Raw genomic sequence first — 16334 nt, 5'->3', positions numbered from 1 at the left:
AAATAAAAGTGATGAGAGGTATCGATGTTTAAGATGATCTAGTCATCTAGCAGAGTATAGACAACGGCCACAAACTATTTTAGATAGTCCAGTGGAACGTTAGTAGACTTGTAATCGGTACGTATGTTTGAACTATGTGTTCATCCGTTAGTTCTTCTTTTTGACACTATTACGTGTCGGGGTACGGGAGCGTACGGGAGTACTTTATCAGTATTTTCCCTATGCTTTTATTTGGAAGAGCTTTGGAGTCTTTGTTCTTTTATGAAGTGATCGGACGAGCTTCATGAGTTAGTGATATAGATCATAAGTTGAGAGTGAATGGTGAAATATGAGAAAAGCCCTTACTCAAACGTTGGCGTGAGTGGTGCAATATGAGAAAAGCCCTTACCCAAACGTTGACCCTCGTCATTCAGCAGAGTATGGACGACAACCATGGACTGTTCTAGACGGTCTGTGGAACACTAGCAGGCTCGCAACCTGTAGGTGTTAATGGACTTGAGTGTTCATTCGTTGTACTCTATTCCCCTCATGAGTGCCTTTAGGGCATGTATGGCTGGGGAAACCCCTTAGTATGTTCATCAGCTGTATGGAAAACCCATTGACATGTATTGCGGGGGGGAACACTCGTGGGAAATACCGTCGATGAATAAGAGCTATGGACTTAGCATATAGAAAACCCATTGACATGTATTGCGGGGAGGAACTCCCGTGGGAAATACTGTCGATAAATAAGAGCTATGGACCTAGCACATGGCAAGGATGTGACTTCATGTCTTATTTGACATAAATTGCAGAGGGAAGCAATGTTGTCACTTTATAGGTTGTTTTATGTTAGGATGTCTTGTTTGACATAACTTGCTGAGGGAAAGCAATGTTGTCACACCGATGTTTGTTTTATTTGACATAACTTGCTGAGGAACCCCCAAAGCAATGTTGTCACCCCTAGTGATAATCCTTAGGCTAGGTCCCTTGTGATAGTTGTTTTAGGGACGTAAAGTGAGGATAATGGGAATGGGTAATTAGGGTTATTTTGGTTGATGAAATTAATAAATTTATTGATTGAGAACTTAATAAGTTTATTATTTTATGTGGGTTGAAAACCCTATATGCTCACCAGGCTTCCAAGCCTGACCCACTCAGTTTGTTTGTATCACAGGTATCGACACGAAGTTGCTTTACACTGAGAGATTAAAAGAGAAGTAGATCACTAGTGTAAATGAATGTAAGTTTTGTTTATGCTTATGTTTTTGTATTGACAATGACATCCCAAGCAATGAGTGTTTACTCAAGTGGAGCTTCTTCAACAAAATTTCGAAATATTTGTGGTCCCCTTAAATGTCCCTTTAGGAATGCACTTGACATTTTTTGTGTTGGCTCACAAAAATGTCATTAGTTGGTTATGTTTATGCACATATCTTTTTAATGCATGTTTGTGCTGTTTATTTTATGCAATTGTTATGTGTGGTTGATAAATTAGTTTTTCACATGCGAAAATAATTTTGGACAAAATAAACATCACATGGAGTTTGGGTTTTCAAAATTGGACATAAGATGTAACAAAGTATTATTTTAAAATAAAACCAGGTTTATAAAATCGTAAATAACTTAATTCAAATGCATTCAAACTTAATTCCGGTTATTAAAATTAAATTGCGTCAAATTATATAAAAATTAGCTTTTTATATAGAACCTTTAAAAGTGATTTTCTTTTGAAAATTGTTACCATGGTTTATTATATGCATGTAATAACCATGATATCATGTGTTTTTAAACTAGAATTATAAAACATATAAAGACCCTTTTTACAAACCTCAAATCTATGCAATCCTTTTGAAAAACACTCGCACGTCTCTTATATGCACTAGTGGGATAAATGATACCTAACCGCTTAATGTTATGTTTTGATGGTTAGGGTGTCTTCGCAATTTCTATAATTAAGTTATAGGCCGATTACACAAGTTTTTCAAATTGGACGATTTGATCGGAAATCTTTTGTGATAAAGGATACCTAAGCAAGAGAGTTCCGAAGCATAAATGGGATCAAACATGTCTAATTAAATTTGTTATTAGCGATCCCATAAATCTAGGAATGATATAGCAAGATATAATTGATAATCGATATCTACCGGGTTGAATTCAAATGGATGGGATAAATGATACCTAATCATTTATTTGTTTTGCAACTTGGATCGTAGACTTTGATAATTAATGTTTTTGGAAACTAAAAGGGTATTAATTATTAAAGATTAAATATTGAAAATACTAAATGATTTTTGTGAAAATTTTTGTAGTTAAGTGATCCATTCTCATTATAATGTATTATCATTTTCTTTAATGACTTATTGAAACAATAACATTCAATAGATACAACTTCAATGAATTAGTTCATGTCTTAAGAGACAATCTCGTAAGAGATATGAAATTGTATACACTTAAAGGTCCTAGTCCTAAACTATTTTCTTTGAGCAATGTACCTGAAGATGATACCTAGTAAAGGCATCACTGTGATGCCTAAGATGTTTCTACCATCAAGCTAGGAATAGTTATTCATGACTTCTAGGAAGTCTTGGATAATTTAAACATATATCTGATGATATAACAGGTCAATCAATATTCCAATAAAGACAATGATATTTTATTTAAAGCTAGTTTAAAGATTGGAATAATGCAAGGCTAAAAGAATCACCTTGTGTGATCTTGAAGGCCCATGTTTTATGGACTGAAGGCCTTTAAGCCCAAGAAATATACTAAAGCCCACATAGATGGATCTTGATTCTTTTGTGAAGAAGAGGATTTACTCCTCTTATTTGGAAAGAAAGTCTGGAAGAGACTAGTACTTCTTGTATCTACTAGATAGAACTTATACTTTTCATATAACACTTAGGTACTTGGTAATTAAATGTTAATCTAATATTTGTAAATGGCTTGCGAATATTTATTGAAGAGTAACCAAGCTGAGCACAATCAAGTAGGAACTACACTCACGGAGTTTAGTTTATTATTTATGCTTAGAACATAAATTACTTGTAATGTAAAACAATATTTGTTTTGGAACAATGTATGTTTTAATTTAACATGTCTAAATTTATGTCTCAGTTTGTAACATCCCAATTTCAAGACCAAAAATTTCATTTTTGATATAACAATTTAGAAAACATTTATAAGAAAACATAATTGAGTCATATCATTTCATAAAACCATAATCTCATGTCTCAAAGTCATATCGTAAAAATAGTAACAATGTCAGAGTACAATCCCAAAAAATCTCATAGTGCGGAAATCCTGCGTGTGTGTGATATGCCGCTACCGCGCCAGCTCCTTCCCCTTCGCTGAAGAGGTACCTGAAACAAAACTGAAAACTGTAAGCACGAAGCTTAGTGAGTTCCCCCATCATACCACATACCATACAATCTCATAACAAAACATATTGCCGGGCAATTCTGGGGTGCCCGACCTACCCGGTCCGGCCATTCTCGGGTGCCGACATACCCATGTCAAGCCATTCTGGGGTGCTGTCCTACCCGTGTCAAGCCATTCTGGGGAGCTGACCTACCCATGTCAAGCCATTCTGGGGTGCTGACCTACCCGCCGGTCCTAACAACCGAACCCTGGGGACTATCTCACCCCTGCTACTGCTACCATATATATCATAACATAAACATACTGCCAGGCATATCTGGGATGCCCGACCTACCCTTCGGTCCTAACAACCGAACTTGGGGACTATTCCCTCCCTACTACCACTATCACATATAGCATATCATGCTAGCACATAAACATATCAGGTAGTAGAAAACCTAGATGAATATCACAAAGACAATCACCTAACATACAACTCCTACTAGTGGGTCGGCATTGTGGCCGTAGACCCACCGCTACTAGAAGGTAACTCACCTCGATGTCGTGTAGTATCTGCACAGTCCTCGACACGGGAATCGACTCGTCTCTACTCCTCAATCCCTGCACAACGGCCTTTTCCGATTACTAATGCATACTCATAACCCTTACAAGGGTCAACCCAAATCCAAGTCAAAGTCAAGGTCAAAATCTGGTCAAAGTCAACATCTAGTTGACTTGACTTGCCGAGTTGGTCCACCAACTCATCGAGTCCCTATTCTTTCAAAATGATACAACCCCCGACCCTACTCGTCGAGTCTAGAAAAAACTCGATGGGTTCACCTTCAACCATAGCATCGGGACCATCTTCAACCGACTCGCCGAGTTCATCCTTGAACTCGTCGAGTTCATCTTCGTCTTATAAATATGTCCAGTCTATGACTCGCCGAGTTCTATGAACAACTCGTCGAGTCCGTCTTTATAAGTTGGGAGATTGCCTTGGACTCGCCGAGTCTGTTCATACACTCGCCGAGTTCTATGATTTCCAGTTCCAAACAAACCCCTAGCAGGCTGAGTGTTCCCTCCACTCAACCAAAACCATTTCCAGAAGTCGTTTTGGGGAAAAAGCGTCCCGACTCGCCGAGTCACCCAAGTGACTCGTCGAGTCCCTCTTTGTCAAAAACTATACAGTCGATTATAATGGGTCGTAACGCGTCAAAACCATAGATCTGGCCTCCTAGGGTCCATTTTATACGTAAAGCTTCAAACTTGATGTACATGCATGGGGCCTTTGACTCAAAAAGCCATGAAAAGGGGTTTATATGATGCATGGGTCTCCCATGGCCATAAAGTTGGCACCTTTATGCCATGGGAACCCTCAATGGTTCCAGATCTGAAGTGCAACTCTAAGCATATCCCCAAAATCTTCTTTTTGCTTCTCTATACTCATAAAAAGGGTAGAAATGGCCCCAACTCAAAATCTAAGAGATAAATGGTCAAGGTTCCAACTTTTTACCTTAAATGAGCTGAGAATGAAGTAAAACTTCTAGATCTCCTTGCTTCTACTTGAACTCCCAAGCTTCCTTCTCTTCTCCAACTTCAAACACACACAAAAATGCACAAAAATGGCTTGAGAGCACTCAAACAAGGCTAGGGTTTCTGTTTAAGGTATTCTGGAATTGTGAGGGACCATGGAGGCTGGTTTGGGACGAGTTAAGTTGTTTAAATAGGGTTCAAACCCTAAATATTAGGGTTTTGTCCAGACAACTCCTACTCGTCGATTCGGTCTTCCGACTCGTCGAGTAGGTCACTCAAACCCCCGATCAACAGTCGAGTCTACTCGACGAGTTGGGCCCCCAACTCGCCGAGTCCCAGAGTAAATTGCAATATTTCTTGAATTTAAATACGTACCGGGAATCGGGTGCTACAAATCTCTCCCACTTATTTTAGACTTCGTCCTCGAAGTCTGCTGCTGAATCTGGAAAAAGCTCGGGGTAGTGCTCCCTCATCTCTTCCTCCAGCTCCTAAGTCCATTCTGACCCCTTGCGTTGCTGCCATTGCACCTTCACCAGCTCCACCCTCTTGTTCCTCAGATCCTTCGACTTCCTGTAGAGGATCGCCACTGGCCGCTCGATGTAGTTCAGACTGTCATGCACCTGAATATCCTCCAAGGGCACCACTGCTGAGTCATCCACCAGGCACTTCCGTAACTGGGAGACGTGAAACGTGCTATGAATTTGACTGAGTTCGGCTGGCAGGTCCAGCCTATACGCCACTTTGCCCACCCGGGCGGCAACCCTGAAAGGTCCAATATACCTGGGGCCCAACTTGCCCTGCTTCCTGAATCGAATGACGCCTTTCCAAGGCGACACCTTTAGGAGGACCATATCCCCGACCTGGAATTCCAAGTCCGAGCGGCGCTTGTCGGTATAACTTTTCTGCCGACTCTGAGCAGTCTGAAGCCTACTCCTAATTTGCTGAATCCCCTCTGTCGTCTTGAGTACCACTTCGGTGCTCCCCATGACCCTCTGTCCGACTTCACCCCAACATATCGGGGTTCTGCACTTCCTCCCGTACAACATCTCAAAAGCAGGACGATCGATACTCGCGTGATAGCTGTTGTTGTAGGAGAACTCCGCTAATGGAAGATAAGTATCCCAACTACCTCCGAAGTCTAAAACACACCCCCGCAACATATCCTCCAGAGTCTGGATGGTCCGTTCACTATGACCATCCGTCTGCGGGTGGAAAGCAGTGATGAAGTGTAGACGAGTACCCAACTCGTCGTGAAACTTCTTCCAGAATCTGGAAGTAAACCGTACGTCTCGGTCCGAAATCACCAAAAATGGCACTCCGTGCCGAGCTACTACCTCTCGGATGTAGATATCAGCCAACTTCTCGGCCGATATGCTGTCCTGGATCGGTATGAAGTGGGCACTCTTGGTCAACCGATCCACGATGACCCAAATCGAATCCACTCTCCGTGCAGTCTTGGGAAGCTTGGTGATGAAATCCATAGTAATATCTTCCCATTTCCACATGGGAATGTCTAGCGGCTGCATCTTGCCGTGTGGCCTCTGGTGCTCGGCCTTAACCTTCCTGTAGGTCAAGTACGTACCAGGCGACGTCCCGCTTCATGCAGGGCCACCAGTAATCGGGGCGAAGATCCATGTACATCTTCATCGCCCCGGGATGAATCGAGAATCGGGATTTGTGTGCCTCCTCCATCAGAACCTGACGCACACCCCCGTGGTATGGAACCCACACCCTGCAGTGTAGTGTCAATAACCCTCGACTGTCATAGTCGAAGGAGGAAACCTGGCCCACAATACGCTCACTCTTACGATGTTCCTCCTTCATTGCCTCCTGCTGGGCCTCTCGAATCCGCTCCAACATCGGAGTCACCACGGTCATCCTCATGCAGATGTCTCTGATCGGCGCTGCCTTGCAGCTAAGCGCATCGGCCACGACATTGGCTTTCCCCGGGTGGTAAATGATCTCACAATCGTAATCCTTCACCACGTCTAACCACCGACGCTGCCTCATGTTCAGATTCGGCTGATCCATGAGGTACCTCAAACTCTTATGATCCGTGTAGATGGTACAACGGACCCCATAGAGGTAGTGTCACCAAATCTTGAGGGCGAAGACGACCGCCCTCAACTCCAAATCATGTGTCGGGTAGTTTGCCTCGTGAGGCTTCAGCTGCCTCGAGGCGTATGCGATGACATGCCCTCTCTGCATCAAAACTGCGCCCAAACCCGAAATGGACGCATCACAATATACCACAAAATCCTCCACACCCTCGGGCAGGGCGAGGATCGGCGCCTCGCATAGTCTCTGTCTCAGTGTCTAGAATGCCGCCTGTTGCTCAGGCCCCCAGCGAAAGACAACGACTTTCTTTGTCAGCCGGGTCAAAGGTACGACTATCTTGGAGAAGTCCTGAATGAATCTCCGGTAATAGCTCGCCAATCCAAGGAAACTCCGAATCTCAGATGGAGACTTCGGAACCTCCCATCTTATCACGGCCTCCACCTTGGCCGGGTCAACCAATATTCCGTTCTGGTTGAAAAGGTGCCCAAGAAACTGCACCTCGCGCAACCAGAACTCGCACTTGGAGAACTTGGAATACAAGCTCTCCCTCCTCAGGGTATTTAACACCTCTCGCAAGTTCTCCTCATGCTGCTCCCCTATCTTGGAGTAAACCAAGATGTCGTCAATGAAAACTATCACAGACCAATCCAGCATCGTCCTGCACACGTGATTCATGGGATCCATGAACGCGGCTGGAGCATTGGTGACCCCGGAGGGCATCACCACGAACTCGTAATGGCTATACCGAGTTCGAAAAGCAGTCTTTTGTACATCCTCTTTTCTAACCCTCATCTGGTGGTATCCTGACCGTAGATCAATCTTGGAGAACCAAGATGCTCCCTGAAGCTGATCAAACAAGTCATCTATCCTCGGGAGCGGGTAACGGTTCTTCACCGTTACCTTGTTCAACTCCTGGTAATCTATGCACATACGATGCGACCCGTCCTTCTTCTTGACAAACAGGATCAGGGCTCCCCAAGGCGAACTACTCGGCCTGATAAATCCCTTGTCTAACAGCTCTTGCAGTTGCGTAGACAACTCCTACATCTCGGGAGGAGCCAACCGATATGGTGCCTTGGCTATCGGAGCCGCACCAGGGACTAGGTCGATCCTGAACTCCACCTATCGCTTCGGAGGTATCCCATGCAGCTCCTCTGGGAATACATCCGCGTAATCTCGCACCACAGGAACATCGCTCACCGTCGCCTTACCCGTCTCCCGGGTATCCATAACATAGGCAACATACCCAGTGCAACCCTGCTGAAGATAGCGCTTTGCCCTTGCTGCTGAACATAGCGCTGGTCCGTGCTGTGGCCTCTCGCCCTGAATCACCAGCTCTCCCCCACTCGGGGTCCTGATCCGAACCAACTGCTGTGCGCAGTCGATCACTACCCCGTTGGGGCTCAACCAATCCATGCCTGTCACACCCCCGGTCGAGGCGGCGGAATACGCCGGGCTGTGCGACTTAGTTCATGGATCACAAGCAAATTGAATATACATCACAAGTTACAACAATAACAACATAGCAGTTACATTCCAGTTTAAAGTTCGAATACAAGGTTCCTACATATAATAATAGGTTCATAAATTCGCCTTAACAAGTAGGCAGACATAACAAAAACTAAATGAGACTAGACTGCCTGAAAATCCATGAACCAATCTTCTGTTAAAGGCCGGTTCACTGATTTCCTGAGAATACATGTGATTTGAGGGTCAACACAAGGTTGGTGAGAGTTACAGGTTTTCTGCTAACTGCAGTAATGATACTTTATAAGTCTAGAAAGTATTTCTTTTGTGGTTAAAACCATGTTTGATAAAGGAAGAAATCATAAGTAATTTCGTGATTGGAATGTTTGTTAAAAAGTTAAACCATAAGTAAATCGATACTTAAAATATTTGATAAATAGATAAACCATAAGTAATCCATACTGAAAATGTTGGATAAGGAGTTAAACCATAAGTAAATCCATACTTAAAATGCTTGATAAAGAGTTAAACCATAAGTAAATTCATACTTAAAATGTTGGATAAAGAGTTAAACCATAAGTAAATCCATACTTAAAAAAAATGTTTGATAAAAAGTTAAACCATAAGTAAATTGATACTTAAAATGTTGGATAAAGAGTTAAACCATAAGTAAATCCATACTTAAAAAAATGCTTGATAAAAAGTTAAACCATAAGTAAATCCATACTTAAAATGCTTGATAAAGAGTTAAACCATAAGTAAATCCATACTTAAAAATGTTTGATAAACAGAGAAACCGAATCCGTGGTTTCTAGTTAAAGAGTCCAGTTAATGCCTATAGTGAGTCCGATAACCGAGTTATATGACCCGTTATAATCCCTGCACAACGCTTCATTAGACGTCGTAGTTATACTAAAGATAATTATCACCCGCTTCGATTGATCAGTCGAGGTTGTAGCTAGCAACCGCAGGTGGGGGTGTCAACCCGTATAGATCTATACATGCATATCTCGCTCCGAGGATTAACGGTTATAGTTTAAATGGGAATACTAAGTGGTTAAACTTAGGTAATGAATACTGTCTCACTATAGAGGCCATTAACTAGGTTATACGTTAAAGTTTCACAGTAAAATCCGAGTAAGTTCGATAAATCCGTAAAAATGTATGTCACTCGTTTGAATAGATAAAATGTTTCTTCACATGCATGAATGATTTCCAAGATATAATTATTATAATTTGTACATATATAATTAATAAATATGTTTGTACATGCTCGAAACAAGTAAAAAAAAAATTATGCACAAGACTAATAATATTTTTAAACGCATGTATATCGTAAAGAAATCGGTTTATAATACATTATTTTGACAATAATAAGTATTAAAACTAGATATATGTTTTATATGCGTATTGCATAGACGATATATAAATTTAGCATGTTTATAAACACATTTCATAACCGGAAAATATATTTATATATATTTCACATGTATTCCCCCCCCTAAATAATAAAACATAAAAAGGGGTCGTAACACTCACCTTCGTAGCGTGAACGAGGTTCGTGGTGAGAAACTCGTCGTAAAAACTTCTACGTAACGTTCCTTGATCTTAAAATAAACCACTGGGTATATTTAAATTACCTAATAAATCCAACATAGTAGTTTTGGTATTAGTTGTTAAGTATTGGGTGGTTTTTGTTAATATAAATAATTTCTAGGGATTGATTTTGCTAAAATCATCCTTACATGACTGATCTTTCAATATATTTCCAAGGCAGGGACTAGAATTGTACATTCACAGCCTAAGTTGCAAAATTCGGACTCATCTTGGTAAGGTTTTCGAAAGGAGGGGTTGATCTTGCCTATATTACAAGACAGTTTGACTTGAATGTAAATTATTTCACAAGGAGGGACTCGACTCGTAAAAGCAGTATAGTTTAGGGTTAGATTTAAATAAAATATACCAATGTTTGCACAGTTCGTCTTCCTCGTTTTTGGACGTGATTCACAGTCAAATGAAGGGAAACGAGACCCATCTGCGGGGTCTCTTGGCCTCGGTTGTTCGTAAGGGATAAAACACGAATGATGGTGATGGCGAAAGGGCTTACAGTGGGTAGGCAGTGGTCGTGAGTGGTTAGCGTCGGCAGCAGCAACAGCGGTGGCGTCCCACAACAGCGACGACCTTCTGTGGTGGTCGATTTACTCATAGTGGTGGAATGTGATTGCTGATCGGAGTTTTCACGGTGGCAGCAACCCCAAAAGAAGGATGTCAGTGGGTGGTGATGGGTGACACACAGCGGCAGCTCCCATGCTCCTCCCCTGGGTTTCGTCCGATGAGATTGACGAGAGAGGGACGAAGAAGGTAGCAGGCGATCGGAGGGGTGGAATTCCGACTGCAACAACATCGGTGAGTGATCAAGTGGGCGTCGACGATGGGTGGCAGTCGATTGTGGTCGACAAGTTTGCCCATTTTCTCCTCTGTTTCGAGCGGATTCCGGCGAGAGGGAGAGGTTGTAAGAGGCGGACTATAATGGGGTGGTGTTGGGATGATTTCTGATCAAGAGGAGGTGGCCTAAGAGTAGCGGCAGTAGGCGGTTCACGGTGGTGCAATGATGTTTTTTTATGGTGGGGATATGGTGGAACTTCGAATCGGGATTCGTACTTCACCAACGATTTGAGCTTTTAAGATAAGGAATGGGAAGATATTTATCAATAAGTTAAAGGGATAACATTTGAGGGATAAGACAAATTGGCTTTCTAAGGCTGCGTTTGGTTGGCAGGAAAGGATTGGAATTCGAGGGAAAAGGATTCCAATTCCCTCGAATTCCTGCGTTTGGTTCAACTTAAGAAAGGAAAGGGAATCCTAAATGAGGAAAACATTCCTTCATCCGTTGGAATCTACAATCCTTTTACAAACTGATGGAAATAATTCCATACCATCTAGGAAAGTGAAATATTACCATTATACCCCTTTTATTTTAACAAAATCCTTCTAAAAACAAAACACTATCCGAATCGTATTCCTCAAAATTGGACACGGCCAACATCACAGCCGACATATCATAGCGCTCGTCTTCTCCATCGCGTTGCAGGCTTCTCCTTCTCCGTCAAAATCGAATTGCAGGCTTCTCGTTCTCCATCTCTTCGTCAGGTGTGTGTACAAATCTCTCGCTGTCTCTCTCTAGCGCTCTCTCTCTCCCTCGTAATCTTGCCCACTATTTCTTGTTGTGATAAGTCGATTTCAGGAAAATCGATTACCTATATTTATTCAGTGAAAATCAATTTCCTGAAACATGTATATCTAAATTGTTTCCTGCAAAAATTCGCTCTTTTAATCCCAATATTGAACATCCACAAAACCAACAAGAAAAGGGTCGACTGAGAGGCTCAATCCAAAATTAATTAGCACTAATTTTTTTATATAATAGAATGCAAATGAGAATTTAACCTCTAATCACTTCTTGTAAGAACTGGATCGAAGATTAGGGAAAATGCAAATTGAATACAGAGCCAAAATTGTTCTTTTTTAGTGATAATCAAAGTTGTTCTTCTCGATTTCCTGATTTCAGTGATAATCAAAGTTGTTCTTTTTTAGTTTTATCAGTAACATTGATTATCAAGTTGATTATCTAGTTGTTTCTGTGAAGATCTATGCTTTATTCAAAAGTGTTGTTTCTATGAAAACCATGTTGTTTATCTTCCTGGAAATCAAAGTGTTATTAATTAATCAATTACAACATCTTGTAACAGCAGCAAATGTGAAAATAAAATTGTTCATCTGTTTGTATGCACAGGAAAATGTCCCGACCTAGTTTAACAACATATAATCGTAGACAAAGACAAAATTCATTGATTTTGAAATGGTGGAATGTGGTTTTGCACATTGTTGTACTCCTCCTGTTAATGATGTTCAAAAACCATATAGATAAACGACGTATTAAGCGGATTTCTTCAAGTATAGATCGATACCCAATACTACATGAAATAGTTTATGAGAGTGACACCATGTCTATATCACAAATTAGGATGTCTCGAATGTGCTTTAAAAAGTTATGTCATATGCTTGAAACATTCGGAGGACTAAAACGAAGTAGGAATATGGATATTGATGAACAAGTTGCCATGTTTCTACATATTCTTGCTCATAATGTTAAGAATCGGGTCATCATAAGTCGTTTTCATCGTTCGGGAGAAACGATTAGTAGGCACTTTAATCGCGTTTGTAATGCTGTCATACGATTGCATACTCGTTTGCTTAAGAGACCTGAACCTGTTCCCAATAACTCCACTGATCAAAGATGGAAATGGTTTAAGAATTGTTTAGGAGCTTTAGATGGAACATATATAAAGTGCCTAGTTCCATACGAAGAAAAGCCTAGATATAGAACAAGAAAGAATGACATTGCAACAAACGTTCTAGGGGTTTGTTCCCAAGATATGCAGTTTATCTACGTGTTACCGGGATGGGAGGGGTCGGCTGCGGATGGTAGAGTTCTTCAGGATGCTCTTCTTAGACCACATGGATTGAAAGTTCCAAGACCGGGTATGTAAATCTTTTATATATATTTAACTATAAATCTTATTTATAAAACGTTATTAACTATAAATCCTATTTGCAGGTTATTACTTAGTTGATGCTGGATATACAAATAGAGAGGGTTTTCTAGCCCCGTATAGAGGGCAAAGGTATCACTTAAATAAATGGCTTCATGGGCACCAACCAACTACAACAAAGGAATTCTTTAACATGAAACATTCATCAGCAAGAAATGTCATTGAACGATGTTTTGGAATTTTGAAGGGAAGATGGGGAATATTAAAGGACAATTCATATTATCCAATTGAAATGAAAAATAAGATCATAATGGCAAGTTGTCTACTACATAACTTCATAAGACAAGAAATGGAAGTAGATCCTTTTGACAATGAATGTGATCGGGACGAGGGAACCGGAGATGTTGGACCTGAAGATGTTGATAATATTACTTCTGTAGGGACTTCGAATGAATGGACCATATTTAGAGATAATTTAGCGGAGTCCATTTTTGCATCTAGGGGCGCGGAAAATTAAATTGGCATTTTGCTTATCGTTACGTTGAGCAATTGTTGCCTTTTTAACGTTATATTGGACAAATTGTTGTATTGTTTGCTTATCGTTACATTGAACAATTGTTGCTTTTTTAACGTTATGTTGGACAAATTGTTGTTTGCTTAATGTTATGTTGGACAATTGGCATTTTGCTTATCTATTTAAAATGTATCTAAAATTAGTTGTGATACTTATCTATTGGTTTTTGTTATGTTTATATAGGTATGACAAGTCAAATTAGAAATTATAAGACATGGACAAACAATGAAGAAGCAAAGCTAGTTGAGGCATTAGTGAATATGACAAATGCTGGAGGATTTAAAGCCGATAATGGTTTTAAGTCGGGTTATTTGCAACATCTTGAGCAAGCATTAAAACAATCACTTCCGGACTCGGGTATTTTAGGTAAGCCACATATTGAGTCAAAGATAAAAACCATGAAGAGAGATTGGCAATGTGTCTACGATATGGTAAACGGTTCAAACACAAGTGGGTTTGGTTATGATTCTGAAAAACATTGTGTTACTGCTGAGGATCCGGTTTGGGAGGCGTACCTACAGGTACATGATGTTATAATATTTTTATTTTTATAGTTTATAATGAAGTGACTATATGGAAATATTTTTTTTTTATATAAGTTATCATGTTGGTAAATAGGTTCATAAAAAAGCGACTAGATGGAAACATAAATCATTTCCTTACTATGAAGATCTTTGCATTGTTTTTGGAAAAGACCGAGCTCAAGGAAATAGAGCTAGAGATTTCATTGAGATGGAGCAAGATGTGAACTTAGAAGAAGAAATGCAAGAGTTGGATGATAGCATACTTGAATCCGAGGAAATTAGCCATAATACATCAGTGCAAAATGATGAAACTTCACCAAGTGTTCGCTCTAATAAGAGGAAACGGCGTGCCGATGATGTGTTCCATAATGCGGTTGGTTTGATTACTGAAAGTCTTAAAGAAATATCAAAAGATTTGAGTCAAGGTATTAAATTTGACATGAAGATTAACGAATTGAGTGAGAAGATCCCTCCGGAGATTTTAAAGATGAGTTCATTAAGTCAAGTCGAGAAGTTCAAAGCTTTGACCAAGATAAGAAGTGATCCAATAAACGTACAAATTTTTTGGCAAATTGAAGAAGGCGATAGAGAAGTTTGGGTCAAATACATCTTGGAAGGGTAGTATTATTAATTAGGATGTTAATTCGTATTTTGGATTTTTAAGCTCTTTTGGGATGTTTATTAGGATGTTGCTTGGTATTTTGGATTTGTAAGTTTTTGGTATATTCGATAGGGATGTATCGAAATATTGATATGCTTTTTGGTAACGTTATTATGATGCGAAGTGGAATGGCTTTAACTTATGATGTTTATTAACATGATTTTCATAATATGTTTGCATGAATGTTCAATCAATAAATTAAAATTTTACTATTTCAATAATTTATATAATATATGTTTACATATAACTTCAAAAAAAAAGTAAAAATTAAGCAAAACAGACAAAAGGGCAATTCTGTCATTTTACATGAATTCCAATTCCATTTCATGCGAACCAAACAGAATCTTGAATTAATTCCAATTCCATTTCCTGCCAACCAAACAACATATGGAATTGGATTCAAATTCGTAACAGTTTCCTTTTCCAATTCCAATTCAAATTCATTCAGCAACATTCTGCGAACCAAACAACACCTAAGATTCGTTTTTGCATCAGTTATTAATGGAGGGAAAAGGATTAAGTCATATGCAGACTGCATAATGCAGTCGTATGTAGTGAGGAAGAAGACACAATCTTCCTGATTTTGGCATAAATGGTCCTTGTAATTTGCCACTCTAACCAACCCCACCCTAATCTCATATATTGTCACCAAATTAGTTTCAGGAAATTACAAATCTGCCCTTAGACTGATATACTTTCATGTGAAATAAATAAATTTATTTAAATACACATCCTATTATTACTTTTATTTTATTTATTTATGTTTCTTTTTATTTTTATTTAAGTACTGTTTTCTATTATTCTTTTAAATAAATTATGGGGTACTTGGCGAATAATAGTTTTAAGTACAACGATTCCAAAACCCGAACGAATTTATTTATTTATTTATTTTCGAGTTTGTAAATATTTTTGTTAAAAATATTTTAAGTATAGCATTGTGTATATTAGACTTTAGTATGAGTCCAAACACTCTCGGAATTTTCATCTGATATGCGCAAGTGTCTCCACTGATCAATACGGTTTATGAAATCAGATAAAGTCAGTGTTATACCGGTTTGGTTTCTTAAAACGGTCATATCTTTTGCATACGAACCCCGTTTTGGACGTTCTTTATATATCCATGATCAGGGAAACAAGTACTACGAGTTTAGAATATTTTCTTTGTTCACAAACGCTTAATATCAAAATTTCAGTTTTTCAGTCGTTAACTAATGTTACAATTTGCGCTTTGAAATTCGTTCGACATTTTCCATAATTGGAGATATTATACCATTTCATATCTTATTGTATTTGAATTGACATTATATTTCTACTAAAACATGCATTAAAATTCAATCGGTCAAGATACAAAAAGGTTCGCGGTGACTGATCGTTTACAGATTCAAACCTAAATTCTGGGATATCACATTACCTCCCCGTTAAACGAATTTCGTCCCGTAATTATCTCGTTCCTTCAACTATTTCGTTCCACTAGTGGAGGGATCACCGCTGAATAGTTGTGAATATTTCTGCATCATTTGGACTTCGCGTTCCCAAGTAAACTCCTGCCATTAACGAGAGTTCCATCAAAGTTTTACTATAGGTGTGAGGCCTTTAATCTTTTCTTGATCCGATCGATCTTCTCC

General features: G+C 39.6%; 1 protein-coding gene across 1 annotated transcript; it reads left to right on the top strand.

The window, feature by feature from the left end:
- Positions 1–13922: 13922 nt before the first annotated feature.
- Positions 13923–14670, top strand: LOC145112512 (uncharacterized). The gene is made up of 2 exons (XM_079048672.1): positions 13923–14045; positions 14143–14670. The coding sequence occupies exons 1-2, from the start codon at positions 13923–13925 to the stop codon at positions 14668–14670; spliced, it is 651 nt and encodes a 216-aa protein (XP_078904798.1).
- The last annotated feature ends 1664 nt before the right edge of the window (positions 14671–16334 follow it).

The sequence above is a fragment of the Lactuca virosa genome, chromosome 1 (genome assembly GCF_052849685.1).
Source record: "Lactuca virosa cultivar CGN04683 chromosome 1, Lactuca_virosa_CGN04683_v6, whole genome shotgun sequence".
Taxonomy (NCBI): Eukaryota; Viridiplantae; Streptophyta; class Magnoliopsida; order Asterales; family Asteraceae; genus Lactuca; species Lactuca virosa.
The sequence above is the reverse complement of the archived record's forward strand: the minus strand, read 5'-3'. Positions and strand labels throughout refer to the sequence as shown.

Bases quoted from the DNA above. Each gene is read 5' to 3' on its own strand.
- LOC145112512 (XM_079048672.1), top strand. From the start codon at position 13,923: ATGAAGAGAGATTGGCAATGTGTCTACGATATGGTAAACGGTTCAAAC. The intron at 14,046-14,142 runs GTACATGATGTT...GTTGGTAAATAG, and splicing joins TTTGGGAGGCGTACCTACAG to GTTCATAAAAAAGCGACTAG.